This window comes from Lepisosteus platostomus, chromosome 6 (assembly GCF_059453375.1).
Source record: "Lepisosteus platostomus isolate fLepPlt1 chromosome 6, fLepPlt1.hap1, whole genome shotgun sequence".
Classification (NCBI taxonomy): domain Eukaryota; kingdom Metazoa; phylum Chordata; class Actinopteri; order Semionotiformes; family Lepisosteidae; genus Lepisosteus; species Lepisosteus platostomus.
Genome location: NC_142616.1, coordinates 17,192,051 through 17,211,785, shown reverse-complemented (window position 1 = coordinate 17,211,785; position 19,735 = coordinate 17,192,051). Strand labels below are relative to the sequence as shown.

Below are 19,735 nucleotides of genomic sequence, written 5' to 3'. Positions count from 1 at the left end.
TTTTCAATTAATATCCAGAAAATCCTGCATTCTACTTTAATGATTAATAAATAATGTCCATTGCACGCAATCTTTATTACAGCAAGAGGAACTCCCATCTTTAGACACACAAGTATTTTTACAAATGAAGTGTGCGACATGGACTTGGTATTGGTGAGTAACTGCATTCACACACTGCAATACTAAAGGCACTCTGTGAGTCTTCACAGCTGTTCAACAGTGGGAAAAGGGGGAAAGAAAGGGGATACTGCCCTGCATGCACTGCAACACCCACTGCTGTGGGGGCAGAGGAGTGCCCAGCAGACAAGAAGAGACCCAGGCTGGAGCTTGCCAGCTGGGAGATGACCCCGGTCAGGCTGGCACAGCACACAGGGCTAACGGAACCCAGCGGGGACCTCCAGAAAGGGCATTAAACTAGGCCCCTGGGCAGGGGTCACGCCTTCCTTTTACTCCTCTGCATCCTCTTCCCCGACTGCGCCCCCTTCCGGGCTCCTCGCACCAGCCCCTTGAACTGGCCCTGCAGCTTCGCCTTCTTCCTGCAGACACAAGAAAAACACCCCTTACAGGCTTTGGACCTGTCGTGAACAACCCGAGACTGCCCGAGTTGTGCCAACTGAAGACATGCCCTGCCAGCCTCCCGCGCCCTGCTCTGGCAGCTCTCTCCCATACCTGCGGTTCAGCTGCGCTTTCTTCAGAGGGATGTAGGTGTAGGGATCGTGCCTGCCTTTCTTCTTCACGTCACCTTTACCACTCTGAAACACAAAACCACCGAGGCGATTTCTGCATTGATATAGGAGGAGGAGGGTGTGAAAACACTTTCGTTTAATAACAGCCGAAGGAAAACCACATCTTATATTAAAGATCAAAGGGCGACTGAAGTCGACTCCCACATGCCACAAAGTCATTTTTTTCCCCCCCAAGACACAAAAACCGTAAATGCACATTGAAAATACACTATTCCACTGAAAAGTCAAACACATCTTTAACATGTGCACAAACCTCCAAGTGAAGCTGCGTGCTTGTTCTGGGTTTTCTGGTAAATTGTATGAGTTCTGAGCTTTTTATTTTATTTGTTTTTACTTTTTAATTGGACTGGATGTTAATTTATTATGCAAGAGGATGTGGTGATCGTCTGGGGGAAATGTGCGAGGGCGGTATATGAGTAACGGACAGGGAAAGTGGTCTCACCTTGGATTTGTACTCTTTGCCAAATTCCTCTTTCCCAGACAGTGGTCTATGGATCCCTGAGCCACCAGCTACAGGACAAAAAAAATGGCAAATTAACTCAAAGACATGACTCGTACAGGAAAGGAAAGAAACCTGAAAGGTCTGGGTTGAACCCCACCTACAAAACACTGCTGTGCTCTTTATGTGTTCCTTTCCAAAGACTTCTGAAAACCAGCTCCTCTTATGGTGGGAAAAAAAGCTTTATCTAGCTTGCTAATTAGCTTTTTCATTAATGTCATTTCTACTATTTATTTTGCAAATAACACGTTAATGCTTAGCAGAAAAAAGATTTAGAGTGAAGAAATGTGCCCGACATCAGAGCGGTCAGAAAGGTATAAAAACACAGCAGAAGTGACCCATTCTGTCTTCGGGCCCCACTGAGTCTGCCTGTCCACTTGAACAACTTCAGTACCTTTGTACTGCAACTGTGGCTCCAACTCCATATCTTCGTCAAAGTCGTCACGTTGAAACTTTCTCTTCTGAGCTTTTTTCTGTCCAGAAAAAGGGAAACAAAAAACATCTCGTCAGTAAGTGGTAAACACTTCCCGTGAGAACGGCTACAAACGAGAGGAGGCCGTTTGGCCCACCCATCCCGTTGGGTGGATTTCCCACTGTGCTCCTCGATGTCCAAACCTCAGTGTGTGAAATACAAGGCTGGGACTCCCAGAGCCCGGCTGGAAAAGGCCCTGCTACCACCTGGTATGGCCTCTCCAGTACAGGTCCCGTCACTGTCCCGCTGCAAGCAGGTTTTTCCCAAGTGGCAATGCCCATCGCTCGGGTCGGGACTGGGGTTAAGGGCTCAAATTACTCGTCAACCCCGTGCTTCTCCAACTGGTGCCAACCTGGAGCTGGCAATGTATCATGAGAGGAATGGCTTGATGGGTGAGCACCCACTGACGGCAGGGCAGGAGATGTGGTCTGGCACTCCTCGTTCTCCCCGTACGGTACAGGAGTCGCTGCCGGTCTCCAACCGGATGGGTAAGGCGCAAACCATACAACAAACTGTCCGACTGCAGTAAACCCTCCTACTTTCTCAGTAAAGTTGAAATAAACCTTTCAAGTTCTATCCTCTGGGAGGATGCTTTGCCAGGACTAGTTCACATTACTTTTTCTTATTTTATCTCACATTAAATGACCATCCCTCATCAAGTAAAATAAGCAAAAAATATCAGCTATACTCACACTTTTGACTCCTGCTTCCTCTAGAACATCATCCATTTCCTTGTTTTCACCTGAAAGATGAACGGAAATCAGTACAGGATGACCTGGCAGACACTAACACAGTACCATACTCTTGTTCAAACTTGATTATCGCCCGAGTCCCACACAACGGCACAACCCCAACCAACAAGGAAGTCAGGCCACACGACATTTCAGAAACGGATAATTTAACGAAATCATTATTTACATAATTCAGAAATGAAATTTCAGAGGGGATGAACACTTTCCTACACCTGCTTCCCTGTGGGGGCACAGAGGCATCTCCTAAACGGCAGTGGTTCAGATTCACAGTGGAGGGGGTTCCCCACAAACTGTACTATGCTGTTGTCCTTCTTTAGAACATTCTGCTTCTAAACAGAGGGATTTAGAGGGAGGTGATTAATATAAATGATCCTGCTAATCATTATACCCTTACTGCTAATGATAACTATTTTCCCAAGCCTATTAAAATTTTGCACTGCTGATGTAACCAAACCAACAGGTTAAGCAGTACATTAAGACATTCTTTCAATAAAATATTTACAGAAATGTGTTAAAATAATACTGTCCACCTTCAAGAAGCTAAAGTTCTTTACAAAAAAGGTGTCAGTCTTTTAAGTAATTTGCTACACAAAACTTTCCCTATTTCCTTTCTATCACCATTGTTTAATACTTGTAATCATCAACAATCTCCACAGTCTGGACTATTTACAGTGGGTTGGAGGGGTAGTACAATGAGGAGATCTTTAGCTTCAAAAATAACTCCCAAGAAAACTTATAACACCATTCAGAAAAAAAAAACATTTTTTCGTAATGATATTCTGATACCCTTAACAAGCTGACAAAGGCTGCATTGTCAAAAAAAAAAACTTGTCTGTAAGAGTTTGCTGTATCTTACAATCATTAGTAAATATACTACTTGATTACATGTTATGATTACTTGATTACATGTTATTTATGTTATGTTATTACATGTTACTGTTATTGCTATTGTGTAACTGTCTATTGTCTTATCTTCTGTCCTATTTATATACTGCACCTGAGTGACTAATGAGAAACACTTTTCATTACACTATGCACCTGTGTAAGTTTAATGACAATAAAGTTGAACTAAATTGAATTGAATATAAAAGAAGACAAGTTTTAGCTCTATGGGAATCCAACAACAATAACCTTTTCCCCACTTTTAACTGTAGAGACAAAAAATAGACAAAAAAAAATAAAACCCCTCCAATTAATTTTCAAATTTAATGTTACATCTTTGAGAGTGTCTGTGTCAGTACGAGCTGAAAGCAGAGGGAAAAGATGTTTATGAACATCTTGGTCAAGGTGTTTATGAACTGTGTAACAATGTGAGTATTTCATCGTCCACTCCTCCTTACCTTTAACCTCTTTGTCCTCGTCTCCATCTTCTCTGATAATCAGCCTGCCGTCCGACGTCACTTTGAAGCCATGCTGGACCTTCAATCTCTTCTTCACGTCTGGATTTGTAGCTATAGTGGTGATCATAGAGCCATAATGGAAAAAAATGAATTTCTCACATTGTGTTCCCTTATAACAGTAACCCTGAACTTTCCAAGAGTGAAACACCTTTCTCACAAATACAACTGGAACATGTAGAAAGATGCGGTGTGCCCAGCTTCTTAAGGACATGCAAACAGCCCGGGATTACTGGTTTGATCTAGTTTTACTGGCTTTTGGTCAGCGGTGAAGACTCTGTTTTCTGCATTTATCTTACAGAACGCTTGTTTACAATGAGATCCCAATAAAGTGTGAAGTGTGAAGACCAGCTACTGTGCAAGAAGCACTTACCGAGCACTCTCTGGGAGACTTGGGGATCGAGGAAGTTGAGGGGCTCATCAGACTCCCCCTCTTTCAGCCAGGCCCGACCCTTCTTTCGCAGGCCTTTCTTCCCACCTCGCTCCGGCTTCGTGTCCTCATCCTCCGACTCCGAATCCGCCAGGATCTCCTCAATACTGCAGAAACCAAGAGTCAAGAGTCAGCTGCCAGGATGAAGTCTTCAGAATGTCACCTCTTCAGCAGCTTCTGCCGTGAAACCTCCTAAACCACATCAGGCATTAAACACATCTGACACTGCCAAAAGGCACAAGACTGACTTGCCGACCGACACTTCTGTCTTGCCCGAGATAGCGAGGGACTTGGACGAAGTACAAAGGCACGTCTCTGTATTTGGCAAGCTTATTTGAAAAGGTTTTCTCAAGAGTCACCAAAAACCAATCAATGAGAATCTACATTAAAAAAATCAATTGAAATTCTAATCTTTCACTTTCTTTTGGCCCGATAACGAGTTGGGCTATCAAAATCATTTTGGGGATGCCCCCACCCCCCCCAACTCTCATTAATTTGCAAAGCCCTTAGATTGAGGGGCTCGGCCGTACCTGTCTCCCTTGACCTTGGGGGTCTCCTCCTCACTCTCCGAGCCAGCTTTATCTGCCTGCTGCAGGAGCTTGCGCCTCTTGTTCCTGGCCTCTGTTTTGCGGATGTTCCCCAGTACCTTTTGATGCTCCTCTGGCACCATGCTCTTCACAAGTTCAAACCTGCAGACAGAAACGGGCTCCTTCAGGACAGCAAACAGCATCATCCCCCTTAGAGGCCTTATTTACAAAACTGGCTGAAGCAACAAGACCATCCTCAAAATGGAAACATGATCATTAAATCGCTCCAGTAGGTAACTTACATCTCTTCTTAGAAGAATGGAGTACAATATTCAGATGAGCAATTAAACATAAAGAATCAGTAAATTCTCAACATGTTACATAGATAACAAATAAGTTATCGCCTTACCCAAACTTTCGGATGAATTTAGTGAAAATGTTCTTCAGCTTATTCCTGAAATGCCTCCGGACATCGTCTTTAATGTTTCCAATCCCTTCCATCTTAAAAAAAGGCCAAAAACATCAACAGATCATTCCTGACCGTTGTGCACCTTCTCCAAAAACCCAAAATTAAATTCAACGGCGAGTGCCACAGCCCTGATCACTGCAGAGGTGCTGCCAAAGGTCTATCTAAAAATATCCAACATCTGTTCATGCTGGCCCAACCCTCAGCTTGTGTAAGTGACTTGACTAGTGAGTGTCCTGGAGATTTCTACACTCTGTCCACCACCTCTCACTCACCATCACGGTCACATGGCCGGCCAGGACTTTGGGGTCCATGATGAAGAGGATGACCTTGATGAAGCCCAGAGCCGCCTTCACCACCTCGCGTGTCCTGGAGCTGAGGAGGAGACACACGTTCTGCAGCAGCTGCTCCATGACCGACACGTCCATGTGATCTACAGGGAGAGGACGATAATGCTCACATCAGCCCAATAATTAAACAATTCTCTCTCGCACAGTCTCACTTTCGCCACGCGTTCTGTTCTGTTTAAGGCTTTCACACACAGAATTATGACATTTAAAACTAACATTCTTGGGACTTTATCATTTCTGTCATACATCATGAGCTGGGACAAACAGGTAATGGACACAGGATAAAGTCTGATTTGTTGAATCAGGCATTTGCCGTCAGTAAAACGTGTGGCAGGAAAGCCTGCCGAGAATGGCGTTGTTACCTTTAAACTCAAAGACCAGCCTGGTCAGCGCAAGCACGGTACAAGCAATCATGGTGACCGAGCCAGTGAGTCCGGCATAGACCATCCCCAGATACTGCTCCATGGCCTCTGGAACACAGACCAGCCAAAACACAGTTCACACAGCTGCTCCTTCTCCTAACAGCCATCACTGGGAATATTATTAGCTCCATTTCCTGAAACGGCTATCACACTCCAAATTGCTCCCTAGCTCCACTCATATTCTAGCACTTATGTTAAATCTTTATGAGTCCTTTACTGTAAAAATAACGTTCAAGCATATACACTCAAGCACTCGTTATTCATCCAGATGCTAAAACAGCGGTTATCGGTACAAATCAGGTTAAACATGAGACAGTCAAGGTGAAAGAAAATGATCATTGAAAACCGCAAACTAGGTACAAGCTCTGAACACTCATCCACAGAGGAGCACTCGCACACACAGGTCCTCCAGACTTACCATTTGCACTGTCACAGAAACGAATATACGCCTGACCGATTTCCACCAGCAAGGTATATGCATTCCTGCGTGCTCCCACAGACACCTCTTTGGTGCAGATTATTACCTAAGGCAGAAAACACGTCACGACAAAACAGTCACTTGGGCAAATACAAAGTGGAGAGATTACAAAGTGAGCTCCGACTGTTTCAGTTTTTAAGCCTTCTCTGTGAAAACACTGCTCTTGAAAATCCTCCAAATGTGAATTTGAGGGAAGAGACTGACAGCCAGCGGGGAAAGAACTGTCCCACGCGCGCCGCGCTCAGCGAGATGAGGCGGAAGCCATCAGCAGGCCGTCTGCCGTTACCTCTGGAAGCAGAGCTGCGATGAAGTCGCCGTGTTCCAGGTTCAGCTGCTTCACAACGTGGATCAGACACTTCAGTCTGGGCTGCAGGAGGCAGGGGCAACACGGTTAGGTTGGTGCTCGCACCTGGCGGCAGAGAAGAGCAGCGCGCTTTGGCGAGGGGAGGGGGAGGGGGGGCTCACCCGTTTGGCCGGCGAGGAGGCGCTCTTCAGGGACCCCAACAGCGTCTGCTTCAGCTGCTCCAGGTTGGTCAGGACAAACTGCCGGCAGGACTCCCTCTCCCCTCCGCACATCTCTTCCAGGACACGGTAAGCTTTCTTCTGCACTCCAGGATCCTTACTCTACACACAGGGAGAGCACTCGGTCAACAGGCAGCACGCCTGGAACACTCCTGTCCATAGCCTCCGTACGCCCTAACACTCACATTCACCACCTTCCCTGACACAGCACAGTGAAGTCAATACTTCATTCAAAAATTTTTACACTAAAAATCATTCTGTTCTGAACATACAGGTGTTTAACCATGTCACACTGTACTTAAAATACTCCAGTGGAAGAGAAATGAAGCTTCACCTCTAAACAGGGTCTTATGATCTCGTAGGTTTGGCTCATTGTGGCCTCGTCCACACAGGGGGCCATGACCACGATCAAGTCCATCACAGAGAGCCTGCAGAAAGAGGAGCAGATCACACATAAGGCACAGGTCACTAACAGGGCGTTAACACCAAAGACACATTCAGCATGCAAACATGGAACTGAGAGTAGCACCGTCTGCCTGTTAGAAACACAGACAAATCGCCAGTGTAGGCAGTGATTTTCATGAAGTGGAGCTCATTTACATTTAATATTAACCAAGAGAAAGAGTGCAGTTCAAGGAATAGTTCTGAAACAACGCCTGTTTGACTTAACTACTGAAGAGTTTCACATTGACAATCAGAAGAAACTTAATCTCACCTGGTGAACTCAGTGCACTCTGGAGTATTCAGTTTCTCTACAGCTTTCTGAAGGAAGGTACAAACCAGCTGTGGAAAGAGAGGTCAGAGGATCACATTCGAAAGGCACGATGCATACCACACAAATAGACAAGACACGAAAGATGGAGGCTCTCAGCACGTCTTACTTGTCATAATTGACCATTGTGTGAACAAAGATAAACAGGAGTTTTGCTCTCCTCTATCCTGCCAGCAGTACAAGGAGTGGAATAAACACTCATACTCAGAAGGCCCAGGCACAGCTCACCTGCTGGTCCGTGACGGTCAGGTAGACCTTGATGGTGTCCAACATGGGCATCCTCAGGGGGGTGCTCTCCCCGGCAACAGGCTGCTGGCTGTACACGTTGAACAGGATGGGCAGGAAATTCTTCGCAAAGCGGCCGACTTCGGCACGGTCCTCTTCTTCAGGGGGAAAAAAAAGTTAAAACTGTGAATATTCAATGCGCCTGATCTATGTTAAGGTAATATACATACCAAAGCAATTATATTTAAAAAAAAACTTTTTTTGGACTGGGCAAAATTTGAATTCTCAACATCTAACTCTATTTTCATTAAAGACAAACTGTTCATTCCTTAATTAATTAATTAGACAGGCAATGCTCTTAAGTTTGTAGATGGGGAAAAATTGTACCGGCGTCTCTTCAGTTTCTCAACATCAACACAAATTGATGTGACCTGCAAATAAACTATTTACTAAGTCTGTCAAACAACACTGTCTGGCTATTGACGGTTGTTTTTCACAAGTAGGACCCTATCCCAGCGCTCCCTGCCCACCCTGCACCCCTGACCTTTTTCACAGCTCTTGTTGATAAGCGTTCGGAGGGCCTGGCAGATGGTCGGCCTCAGGTCGGGTCTCTCGCTGATGGCCATGCCCAGAGTCCGTGCGATGCCCTTAAAGGAGCTGGTCAGGTCAGTGGGGTGTGTGCAGAATCCAGGCAGCATGGTCCAGATCTGTCACGGAACAGGAACACCGGAGATCAAAAACTGGGGAAAACTCTTTTTTAGTGGCAAACTAGAATATTTCCAGTAAGAACAGACTTGGTCCCCCATTTCACCAGTTACTGTTTCTCAAATGGGGCCAAAACACAGGTAGTTACTAGTGTAGGAAAACATAAATGGCTCAAAGGCGAAATACAAAAGAACTGCAGATATGGCACCACAGCAATGATACTTTGTACACTGAAGATGTTTTTTATTAACAAAGACCGAAAACAGAAAAGGTGTTTGTGCCAAATCTATTTTTTACTCAGATAATGACTGTTTTGATTAGGCAGATTAGATACTTGGTCTTCAGCGCTCATGCTGAATTACAATGATTCATCAAACCACCTCTTACCTGCAGCTGGAGAGTCTGGTACACCCTGGATTCCAGCTTCCGTCCAGCCTGATCCAACTCGTCCGCTGAAACAAACACACAGGGCTTGCACAGGCTGGGAGCCACCACAGGGCTATGTTGCGTCTTCCCAAAGGCCTCAATAATTCTGCTCGCTTAATGCTTTGGAATCTACGCTGGATGTAATAAACATTATGGTTCACCAAACGACACACTATGCAATTACAGGTCTCGGAATTTACTGAGTACAGCAGCTTCACGCCAGCACGCGCCCAAGCCTGTAGGCCTGGTTATTTTTGCAGCCCGCAAGTAACAAAAAACGAAACGACTTCAATTAATGAGAAAAACGACTTCTCTTTAACTTCCACAGTTGCATTACGCCGGTAAAAAGTCTTACCTCTTTGTTTGAAAGTGGCAGCCAACGGTAGGAAGTAGGAACTGAAGAAAGCCAGTTCAGTGTTTCTGACGTGATCCCTGATCACGGGGATCAACCAGCTGCGAGGAAACTCCAGATCATCGCTAAAACACACCACGGGTTTAGTGATTATGGGCTACTTTTTTTTATACTTAATATTCACGGTTTCACAGGGTATAAAAAACGAACATAACTCAAGGCTTTTAAACAGAAAACAGGGCTATTTATCAGTAGAAGATATGAAGGCAAAGCAGGGACTTGGCAGACAGAGGGAACAACGAAGGGAAAAGAGCTGCAGCCCTTCTCCGCGATCCTGCCAGCTGTTTGCCACGATGTCGCCACAAGTAAAAGGTTTTGCAGTGCGGTTCAGCTGCCACAGTGGTGAAAACATTAACACCCTGTGTAAGTCGGCACGATTTCTATTCAATGCAGACGGATCGTTTCTGTCCATCTTACTCTGCCCCGCAAAATCAATCTAGCCTGCTGACATACCCACGGCACTGATACAATTATCAACTGATTAACACACAAACACCCACACTGGGGCAGCTCTGAACTGATGGGAGGACGTGCAAACGGTCATGAAGAAGAAAGAGTGGATGGAGAATTAAGTTTAGCAGCTAATATGTATGAAATAAGAGAGACCTTATATCAGTGATCTTCTGAAGCTCCGTTTCTTCAAGTCATCTGCTTTTCATTCTGTTGCTGGCATGCTACCCATGCTAATGCTCTTTTTTTTTTTAAACAGCTTTGCAGAATTTAAAAAAAAACCATGACCCTGTGATAATCACCATCACGATGTACTGTTTTACACAAAGACACCTGTTGTTCCTGCTCTATTGGACTGCTACTTGCTGGCGATCGTGATGTGCTGCTCTCAAGAGTTTCTCAGGACATTCCGCTGCTTTCGATGCCCTCTTTAAAATATCTTTTGTTATGTAGGTCTTAAAAAAAAAAGAACAATGTTCTTTTTTATTGGATCCACCACATTTCATTTCTTGAATTTTAATCATGTAATGTTCTTCAGTTATAAAAAAGCAATAGGTACCAAACGTTCTCCTGGCAAACAATCAATATAAAAAACACTGCTCTCATATGCCACATTGAAGGCCTATGCCTGCCTTGCATAATCTTTGTATCGGTACATTAAAATACCTATGTCTGAAATAGCGATTTGCGTTTTTGGTGCAGCTTTCAATTTTGTAGTCTGACTAAAAAATTGTATGTTATCCACAGTGTATCAAAAAAAAACCTTAGGGGGAACATAGGAACAGCAGCAGCGCTTTGGCTCACTCTGAACACCCCAACCATCCACTCCTGTCACCCCGACTCACTGTGAGCCATCGAGCTGCACAGTTATTGAACACCCCGACTCACTGTGTGCCATTGATCTGTAATTACTGAACACCCCAGCCCATCACTCCGATTCACTATGTGCCATTGATCTGTAATTACTCAACACCCCAGCCCATCACTCCGATTCACTGTGTGCCATTGATCTGTAATTACTCAACACCCCAGCACATCACTCCGATTCACTGTGTGCCATTGATCTGTAATTACTCAACACCCCAGCACATCACTCCGATTCACTGTGTGCCATTGATCTGTAATTACTCAACACCCCAGCACATCACTCCGATTCACTGTGTGCCATTGATCTGTAATTACTCAACACCCCAGCCCATCACTCCGATTCACTGTGTGCCACTGATCTGTAATTGCTCAACACCCCAGCCAGCTCATCACTCCTGTCACCCTGACTCACTGCTTGCCACCCATCTGCAGCGGGATGGCTCTCAGGATGACCTCGGGCCCCATGCTCTCCACCGCGGCGCCCACAGCCAGGTCCAGCTCCCCAGTGAAAGGGAAGTGTGGGGTGGCGCGCAGGTCACACAGAGACTGCAGGCTCTGGGGGAAAGAGACACACTAGGATAGACCACTACAGAGCCACAGCAACATTTAAATGGCAATTTCTTCTACATCAGGATTTATATATTCAACGTTTGTATTCAATTTCATGTTATACTTTAGCATGAGTAAAGTATCTGTGGAATAAAGTCACACCTGTCAATAGGCGACTTGATACAACACATTGCAGGGGCAAAGAAAAGTTTCGATCTTTGGTGATCTTGCCACCGGGGACTCAAAAGCATGCCGACACCCGGCTCCGACTCACCTTCATCATGATGGGATGAGCCTGCTTCCCAGCCACCTTGTAGAAAGCGCCCAGCACCTGCAGCACGAAGGGCCAGGAGGAGTGGAAGCGGTACGTAAGGCCGTCCTCCACCGCGCTGGAGAACAGGGCAAGGACAGGGCTGAGAGAGCAGCGCCACCAGGGCGGGCCATGGCGGCACTGCGAGCGGGCAGAGGAACTTACTGCAACATCCTGCAGACGTACGAGGCCTGCCCGGTCGCAGCCGCGGACGAGATGCTTCCTACGTCGGCCATGCAGGAGGCAACGCACTCACTCAGCAAGGCCTGCAGATCAAGAGAGAAAACACGGCGCGATAGCTCACCTTCGGCCCAAGATTGTCCTCTATCAGAACAAGCAGGGGAGGCTCGTTCAAATAGGCCTCGCGATCGGCCAAGGGCTCAGCTAAAAGGTCCAGAGGACAAGGGATCATGAAAGAAGAACGAACGCGTCTACATTACCTTCAGGGTCTGTGCCGCCGTGGAGACGACCTGGGTGTGCGGCGAGAGGAAGCAGCTCATGGCCGTGGAGAAGAGGCGGGGCAGGTGGCCCAGACACAGGGAACTCTGCAAGCTGCGGAGACAGGAACACGGGGGGGTCACTGAGGAGAAAGTCCCCCGCCCTCTGGGAGGCAGGTGTAAGGGCCTCTTTCACGCAGCCACCAATTCCTCTGCTCACTCTTTGATTTGTGAGGGGCCTACCTAGACAAGTGCATGTGTGCTTTCTCCATGACAGCCAGCCAGGCCAGCAGGGGCTGAAGGTCATTTTCACTGGGAAGGTAGTCATACAGTGCCTGTGGTGAGGAAACAAACCACACAATCATACCCCAGAATAATAATAATAATAATAATAATAATAATAATAATAATAATAAACTTTATTTTATATAGCGCCTTTAAAGGTGGCTTCTCAAAGCGCTTAAAATAAAAGGCCTGACAGTAACCCAGTCCGTCTGGAAACATTCCAGTTTAGTTTATGCAGGGATGGGTCAGTATCTTTCTTACCGTGATTATCTGAGCGTTGAGCTCGGCAGACAGTGTGGTGGGGTTTGGCTTGGCACTGAAGAGCTTATGAAAGGCTTGCATGGCACCGGCTGTCACCAGCTTAATAAAAATGTAAAAATGAAGGCTGTTATTCTTGGGGCAAACAAGTTTTTTTACAAGACCAGACAAACACCTTTTTATTCCCGGCATCAACCTATTTTTACTTCAGACAAGCTAGCCCTTAAAAACCTCCAATGAACGACTGCTAAGCACATGACACCACTACGGCCCCCCGCCAAGGGCACAGAGAGGGAGAAACAAGGCCTCACCACGTGGCTCAGGGTCATCACCCGCAGCAGTGTCTCACAGCAGGACTTTACGGCACTGAGGGGGAAGCAGGGCAGCAGGTCCTTCAGGAACCCCAGGACATGAAGGGTAGTGGTGTCCTCCTTACTGCCTGCAACAAGAAATAAACACAAACCCCTTCAAGCCCACAAGTTCAGAACAAGAGGGCTCACATTCGCACACTGCGGCCTTCCCAGAGTTACAAACCACAGTTGCACATCCTCGACTCTTTATCGCACAGGGGCTCAAACACTCAAAACGAAACGGCAAAGCAATCACGCACAAGACGGACTCGGAAACGCAGTCCGCCCTGGTCTGTGCAACACACTCACCACCAGCCTCCTCCATCTCCTTGATGCAGAACTTCGCAGTGGACAGAGCTGCAGGGTGGTACGCGGGAGCGCTTTCGGAGAACATGAAGTCGCTGCCCTTCAGCACGGAGCAGACGCCGTGCTGGGCCGCTTTCCGCACCTGCAACAGAGGCCGGGCATGAGCTCCTGGGAAGCCAAGGCCTGGTCTGGGCCTGGTACTGCCCAGGGTACAAGGCCCGAGGAGAAGGTGCACAGGTTTACCCTCTCCGAGAGTCGGGAAACCTGAGATATTTCACCAGCTTCTAGACCCCGGACTCTGGCACACGTTGGTTCGGCGGATTGAAATCAAGGAAAGTGAAAGGTATCATCTGTGTGACGCACTGTAAAAGCATGTCGGATATCAAACGAAAGTATTTATACTGAAGTGCTGGTAACCAGAAAGCTCTGTAACACTTGTCTGCAGGAGTTCTAACAGGGGAAGGGAGGCTGCTGTGGAGGGGGCCGGACGGGCAGAGGGGCACCTTTGGTTTGGAGTGCACACAGAAGCTCAGCAGCCCATGGTACACCTGCACCGTGCTGGGGTAACTCCACACGGACAGGTCCTGTTTCCGCAGCAAGGTGGCCAGGCAAGACACGACCTGCGAGGGGGGGGGGGAGAAACAGCGATGAATACCTTGACACAGTTGATATGGAGTCAAAAACGCCAACTGACTAGCCACGCTTTTCTTCAAATAGAGCAGCTGCTGTACTGATGGAAAGTCTAGGGTAAAATCAAGATGAAAAAGCTCAGAGTGTGTAAAAACACTTTGCTTTTCATGTAACCCTACATCACTCATAATCTATCCTGCGTATGGAATTATCCCGTCAAGAACTTTATGTTGGGAGACTGAATTCTCCCCCAGGGCTTGACCTTTCTAACTCCCTTACCAGCCACATGTCTTTATGCATTCCTCCAAATAAGCCAACACGCGAATATACTGGAAGCCTGTAATTGTTTTTCTTTGCTTCTGATTTCTGTATGTCCATTTAATGTACCGAATGTATGTAAACGTAAGTCCCCCAGGATAAGACAATGTGTTCAACTAAAACGTACAGCAGCACTAGCAGACGCAGGTAACGGAAGACACGCAACATTAGCCAATCCAGCTCCAAAAAGATGCACATTAGCGGACATCAGCAGGATTATTAAACAGCTTTTCTGTGAAAAGCGCCACCCGTGCCCCTTGTATTTTCCTGAATGATATCCCGAGTAGGAAGCTCGTGCAGGGGAATGAACTGGCAAGAGGCCCGAACGCCATCCTCACGCTCGGCTCACCCAGCGCAGGGCAGAGGGGGACTCCTTGCTGGCGTGTGTGGACATGATGCTCATGAACACTTTAGATGTGTCGGAAAACTTCTTGATTAAGACGGGGCTTGGCACTCTGAAAAGAAAAAGACAAATTCTCAATGTTAACAAACTTGGTGAGGCTTTTAGTTTTCCCACAAACACACACGGAAACGCTACTCTTTACCTTATTGTCAGTAAACACTACGCAACAACATAATTAAGTGAACAACAGGCTAAGTGTATCTGAAGTTACAATTTTATTCTCGGGATTTACAATGCTCCCAAGGCTGTAAATGTGCAAAACCTGCAGCAGCTGAACAAACCGAAAGTGCTAGAGGAAGAACGATCCATGTGCAAACTCTCTTGGATCTTCAACGAGAGAATCACAGAACAACCCTCGGCCACTTCAAGTGACACAACTGCAGCACTCAAACCAGAACAGCGCAAGAAAGCAGTTCTGGTTACAAGCAGTCAGTTCACGCTGTCCCATGCCTTCCCACAAGGTCTGAAGAGAAGAGCGCCGGTAGGAGGTACAAAATCCTGAATTCAAAGTTATTAAATGTGTTAATGGGATCACTGTTTTTAGAAACCATTAACAACCCTGTCAGGTTTTTAAAGTCAAGTGGTCACTCTGCTACAATGGTAAACATCAGCATATTTGCTTTGTGTGCCCAACGTAGCATCAAACCTTAACCATTCCCATTTTAATGAATGCACGTAACTTTTATAAGGAACGGTAAACAAGCCAGGTAGAGTCACACAAATCCCTTACCCAGGGTTCAGGCTGGGAGGAATTATTTAACTTCTGCTGATGAGGACAATGCTAATGGCCGAGCAGAGCAAGGGTCTGGTGAGCTTGAGCCCCACAGGGCTGCACTTGCAACTCCAGTGAAATGCCATGCCTGAGACTTAAAGGCGTCATCACTGACTGCTAGCACTTCTCCAATCAAAATATTGACTCCGCTGTGAGCTCACAGTGTCATCAGTGACTGCTAGCACTCCTCCAATCGATATCGACTCTGCTGTGAGCTCACAGTGTCCTCCAATCAAAATACTGACTTTGCTGTGAGCTTACAATGTCATCAGCGACTGCTAGCACTCCTCCAAGCAAAATATCGACTCTGCCGTGAGCTCACAGTGTTGTCAGTGACTGCTAGCACTCCTGCAATTAATGTTTAATCTCCTGTAAGGCCATACGTCACACACATCAGCCTGCCCACCAGATCGAGTGATTCACTAACGATTCCAAACCGGGAGATTCTAAATGTTTTTCCGTTTACAGTTCAGCCCCACAGAGGAGAAAGGTTCTTACCGCTTCAAGACCAGATTTAGGAGGTAAGCCACAGCTCCCACAGACTCGCTGGATTCCACAGTCTCGAGGGTGGTCATCTAGCAGAGAGACAGAGCAACAGCCATTTCTAACACCCAGTAGCACATGGGGCGCTCCCAGTTGTCTACCCATGACTTACTAAACCTGCACAATAGAGATGGAGGCAAAGTATCTTTTCAACCCCACCCCTTGATAGCAATAAACACATATAACCTGTGCAGGAATTGCTTTTGGGCCTCATCAGCTGTACCAGTGAATACCAGCAGTACCAGTGAATTGGGTCACTTTAAAGGTGAGTGTTATATTATGTTTGTTTTGGGCACAACAAACGTAATCATCAGAGGTAACGTGAACTGTTAATAATTGATAGCCAGGACAGAGGATTTCTGCATCATCAATAGACAGCGTCCTTCCAGTACACAAGGGCACAAAGCAGGTCCACGTCTCACCAAAGCAGCAAAATACTCCGTCTCCGTCTCCTTCCCACCCTGAGCGCGGATCACCTCCGTCACCGCAGCCAGTACCGCGCAGATCTGGAAAACAGACAAGGGACACGCTGAACACAGACGACCTCACACAAACCCAACGCTTCCTGCACTACCTCACTTGTGAAAATAGATAAGTCTGGGATCACTCTGCAGGCAGATGAGTAAATATGAGAAACCGTCTGACATACCACTAAAATGGTTTTAAACTTACAGTTGAATGCCAAGTTAGAAAAGGGACACACTCCTGAAAAAGCTGAAACCCTCGAATGCAAGAGATAAATTCTATTGAAAACAGGGGGGTAGGCACCAGTGAGGAAGATGCGATCATGAGGAATCCTTGTCATCAGTGACGTTCTCGGAGAGCAGCAGTTTTTCTCCCACTCGTGCTCTGCTCATGTGACTAACAGCACACAACAGCCAGCTCATTTCTAGTGTACTGGATAGCAAATGACCCACCACTACTACACCTCTCATCAATGATCTCCGTTAAGTAGGATAACAAAACAACTACTAGAACTCGCCAATTGAGAATAACCGAGCATGCGATACAAAGAGCGCTCAGCCAGCTGTCTTCTGCCGCTCGGGGAATCTTTGGCACAGTCTGCTAGTGACAGGGCACAGGCTCGAACCCGGGGCAAGCTACTCAACCGGCTTCTGCCTTCCTTCTCTAGAGGCAGTAGTACCAGACAGGTTGTGGGACTGGCGCCACACCAGCGCTTTAGAGAGCCCATGGAGATCAGGTGTCCCAGGGGAGAGGGGGTGTTATTGAAACATGTTAAAAGCATGAAACGGTAACTTAAGTTGCACTGCAAGTCTCCCAGCAAAGTGAAGAGGAGAGACGACTGTTCCCCTCACTGTGCACTGTTACACTGCAGGCCCGGAAGCGACTGCGAGTCAAGCTGTCCAGCCTGTTTGCCAGCCCAGCAGAGGCAGGAGCGAGACGCGACCCGAGTTCACAAGCCGAGGAGAGCAGCGGTCAGGGGGACCAGCAGCCGCCAGCGCACAGAGTGAGACACAGAGCTCTGCTGAAAACCCCGAGATCACTGAAGACAATGATCCCAACCAGAGCCATTACATTCAATTACGATACATCGTTATGCGAGGGCTCTGAAGTTTTTAATGGGCACCTCCAGTCCCTGAGGGCTAGAATCTGGCAGATTTTAAAGGCACTTTTAATGGCTACTGGTTCAGACCTTAAAAACAGGCGACACGACTTGTGATCCACTCAAACCAGAGCGGAAACGAAAATCAGAGCAGCCGTCCGTTCTTGGGGGCTGTAGCTGCCCCCCCCCCGCCTGTCCCGGAGGTACCAACCTCCTTGTGAGCAGCAGAATTGGACTCCCAGAAGCGCTGCACTTTGCTGAAGGTGACGTTGGAGCAGTCAGACAGGCCGCTGAGGAACGTGCCGGAGGTCCTCTCGGAGAGCGCGGGGCCTTCCGCCGAGCAGGCACGGTCGGAGCCGCCCTCCTGCCTCTCCAGGGCCCCCACCTGCAGCTCATTGTGCAGCTTGAGGGCATCGACGGTCAGGTCACTGTTTTCTGGGAAACAAAAACAAAAAGAGCCCAGCCGAGCGGCCCGCAAAGGAGGGAGCGCTTAGTTTTGGAAACAGACCCCGGGATCCATCTGGAGAAAAAAATGGGGGGACGCGCTTGCATCATTCACTCGATGAAGCGCTGTGAAGGGGCAGCAGTGTGGAGCAGGGTTAGGGTGCTGGACTTGTAACTTGAAGTGGGTTCAAACCCCAGGCGGGACTCTGCTGTTGTACCCTACTGTACTGTTTATAATCCCATTACTTCTTAAAGCTTTTAAATCATCAAGTATTTTTTTTTAAAGTCTGATGCACTGAATAGGTTCAGCTGAAAACAATACTTTCCCTGGTCCCTATAAATCAGACTATTTGTTTTATTTCATGTAAATAATTCTGGGATGAAGTCCACGCTTCGATTTTTTTTCCCCTAAAATTTAAAGCTCACTGATCTACGAGCAAAATCGTCCAACACATTATACTGACGTTTTCCGTCCTAAGAGATTGGATATTCAAACGAAGTCAGTTTTGATGACAATGTGTGGCACAAGGCAGGCAGCAGTCGATTGAACTGGCTGCCAGGACAAACTTGGTAGTCGTTGTCTCTTTAAATACACACGTGGTGTTGCCGATGAGAACTAAAATTACCAATGATCTCTATTCCAAAGCAGAACAAGCGTGTATCGTTTAAGGTAAAGGAAGCAAACGATATTTGTAGATACGAGACTGTCATATATTTAGCGATATTTATAAGTTTGCGACTTACGTTCGAGAGTTTATCTAAGATTTTAAGTTTATGACATGTTATCTCACTCTTCATTTAGCTCCAGCACAGTACATGTAATACACAGGTCCCAATTCTGAAAAACACTACGTTGACAAAACAGCAGATTTCACAGTAATTTCCACCCTGGGTTACGACCGTGTACCCACGTGTTTTCCACAGGCAGGCCGGAAAGCCCCGACTTATCCTGCGCGTCAGACTGCGGGATCCTCACCTGAAGGCCGGCTAAAGAACCGGCTTCTCGCCGCCTGCCGATAGCGCCGTGTCTCCGGATTTGAATCACTGCTGTGGCCCTTTTTCCATCGCTTCAGCTTCTGTGCAGTTCCAGACCGAAGCTTCCCCGACTTCACCATCTTGTTCGGCGAACTCCGCACACAAGAACTGCTGAATTTTTGAAGAGATCACCGAGTCGCCTGTGTATCGACCGGCGTCACATGGGGATTCAGGCAGGCGCCAGCAGACCCACACATCTCCCTCCACAAGGTGGAGCAGCCTGCAGTACAGTACTAGGTTAGCCTACAGTGATTTCTGTAGGCACAGCAAGTGTCTTTTTGAAACCGATTTAACAACTGTATATCATAATGGACAAAAAACGGGACTCTAAATATTTTATCCTCATATCAGTAGATTAATACACTTAGAAATCCTGATTCGCACCAGAAAAAAACGGACTTAAAAACATGCAGTAAAAACAGTACCAGTTCGTTTTACCAAACTAGTCCATCTGGTAGTGAGCAGGTAATGAGCAGATGAATTCATTCCTACCGTTTCCTAATTACTCCCCCAAACCTTTAAATAAACCATCCTTACACTTACATAGCGCTTTTCTTTTACCCCTTGAAGTAAAAGAGCTGCCCCCCGTTCTCAGCTTTAAGTGCACTTCCCC

The 19,735-nt window shown here is 46.9% G+C and overlaps 1 protein-coding gene across 1 annotated transcript; it reads right to left on the bottom strand.

The window, feature by feature from the left end:
- rrp12 (ribosomal RNA processing 12 homolog) lies at positions 1 to 19,320 on the bottom strand. The gene is made up of 34 exons (XM_088634453.1): positions 19,064 to 19,320; positions 17,855 to 18,078; positions 16,502 to 16,585; positions 16,035 to 16,111; positions 14,711 to 14,816; positions 13,917 to 14,033; positions 13,417 to 13,555; positions 13,069 to 13,196; positions 12,761 to 12,859; positions 12,458 to 12,549; positions 12,218 to 12,329; positions 11,943 to 12,043; positions 11,742 to 11,856; positions 11,331 to 11,473; positions 9,545 to 9,666; positions 9,151 to 9,215; positions 8,603 to 8,765; positions 8,062 to 8,216; positions 7,777 to 7,844; positions 7,396 to 7,489; positions 7,005 to 7,163; positions 6,826 to 6,906; positions 6,480 to 6,585; positions 6,002 to 6,109; positions 5,565 to 5,722; positions 5,233 to 5,324; positions 4,827 to 4,985; positions 4,240 to 4,403; positions 3,810 to 3,920; positions 2,410 to 2,459; positions 1,640 to 1,718; positions 1,189 to 1,256; positions 670 to 752; positions 1 to 536 (listed from the first exon to the last, which is right to left on the bottom strand). Exons 1-34 carry the CDS (start codon positions 19,200 to 19,202, stop codon positions 434 to 436), a joined length of 3,864 nt encoding a protein of 1,287 aa, XP_088490579.1. The 5' UTR covers positions 19,203 to 19,320; the 3' UTR covers positions 1 to 433.
- Between the last annotated feature and the right edge of the window lie 415 nt (positions 19,321 to 19,735).